General features: G+C 39.0%; 1 protein-coding gene across 1 annotated transcript; it reads left to right on the plus strand.

Moving 5' to 3' along the window:
* Nucleotides 1-235: 235 nt before the first annotated feature.
* Nucleotides 236-1,101, plus strand: LOC102209844 (thiamine transporter 1-like; the record flags this gene model as incomplete). Its single annotated transcript, XM_005755752.1, has 4 exons — nt 236-323; nt 452-644; nt 806-947; nt 1,039-1,101. Coding segments are annotated over 4 exons (486 nt in total), but the record flags the coding sequence as incomplete, so codon positions are not given.
* Between the last annotated feature and the right edge of the window lie 772 nt (nt 1,102-1,873).

Below are 1,873 nucleotides of genomic sequence, written 5' to 3' on the forward strand. Positions count from 1 at the left end.
GTTATGAAGGCAGCATAAACAAAAATGTGAGCTGTAAAAGCATCTGAATCACTGCAGCAATCCAAATTGCTACTGGGGGCTGCTTTACGATGGGTTTACCTGCAGTGAACAAGCAGTGCCTTGTAGTTGCTGAAGCCTTCTCTTGTGTTAATAAAAGGCATTTTAGATATATATTTTAAACAGAAATAATTAAACACACACACATCCTTGAACAACCTAATGATACCCACACCATACTGCACAGGTGCTGTGGGAGCATGTGCAGCCTTCTCAGAACTTCAGCATTTACAACGGAGGCGTGGAGGCAGTCTCAAACCTCTTAAGTAAGCAACATTAGATGGCATTTTCCCCCCTCCCTAAATCAAATGGAAGTTATCAGGGACACATAAGATTTCTCAGTACCTAATCAGCTGTCCTAATTTGTCTTATCCCACGTGTACATGCTTTCCAGGTGCAGCCACTGCCTACGGGATAGGCTTTACTGAGGTAAGATGGGAGCAGTGGGGAGAGCTGGCCCTGGGTGGTTTCTCTGGACTGAGTGCAGCTTCACTGTTCCTCATGACTTTCACTGGCAACATTTGGGTCTGCTACAGCGGTTACGTCGTTTTCAAGTCACTGTACATGACACTGATAACTATAGCAATGTAAGAGTGTCAAGTCACATCAGGGTTATACTTTACCACAGTTTAGTTTGATTTTTATTGCAGATATAAGAGCAAAAAAGCTAAAAAAAATAATAAAAATAAATAAAAATAAAAAAAACCCCTCCCCAACCTTTAGATTAAGACAAATTCTATGCTTGCAGGTATCAGATTGCAGCTGATCTCTCAATGGAAAGATATGCACTAGTCTTTGGGGCAAATACCTTTGGAGCACTGGCTCTACAGACGATTATCACGTCTGTTGTAGTTGACAGTAGAGGGCTAGGCCTGGCCATCATTCCCCAGGTAAGCCATCAGATCACAAAATATGTACAGCAGCACTGTTTATTTGTCCATTAGCGTCATTAACCTTTTAAACATGTACTCTTCTTTGCAGTTCACCGTGTATTCCAGCTACTTCTTGGTTATCTCTGTTGTTTTTTTACTTCGGGGTCTATTGGTGAGCACAAAGAAGCAGAAAAGAGACAATTCCTCCAGACAAAGATGAAACTCCAGGCAGCCAAGAACACAGATAGAGCATTATAGTGTGTCAGTTATGGTTTCCCATCCCTAAATTGACCTCACATTAGTTCATAAGTAGCAGATAAAAAGTCTTTAAATTACTTACTTCAACATGATGAATAGAAATCATTTTTTTTGTACAAAAACAATAAAATAATGTTTCACACATCCATATAAATGAATGCTTTGGTCGTTTCTTTTTACTTAAAATTCATTTTAATATATATACTGTATATATTTACACCTTAACTTAAACTTTTTTAATACACAATGCAAGTAAGTGGTTTTCAGTTCATCAGCCATTTCTTCTGACTGTCATTTGAAGTGTTGCAACTCTGTCAGCAGGGCGGAGAACACAGAGAAACGAGCCCCCCACCCCACCCATCCCTGATGTAGCATTCAGTCCTCCTCCTAACCCTAACCCCACCTTGACAACAGAATATATTCATTTCCTTAGTGAGAACAGTTTATCTAAAAGGGTCCTGCACAAATAGTTTGGTTCTTTACAAATACAGTAACTGGCAGTACCCATTAGCTTTTCAAAGCAACAGTTCTGTCTTAGCAAATTCTGTGTGTTAGATACAAATACTGATATGCACAAAGAGCTAATTTCCTAAAAGAAAAAAAAAGTACAGAATTGCAGCATAATGAATGGGATATACTGTATGCAATAACTTAGTTTTCAACCAGTTCGATTATACATTGTGGCT

Source organism: Pundamilia nyererei, unplaced genomic scaffold (assembly GCF_000239375.1).
Source record: "Pundamilia nyererei isolate P.nyererei 1_Seehausen unplaced genomic scaffold, PunNye1.0 scaffold02872, whole genome shotgun sequence".
Taxonomy (NCBI): Eukaryota; Metazoa; Chordata; class Actinopteri; order Cichliformes; family Cichlidae; genus Pundamilia; species Pundamilia nyererei.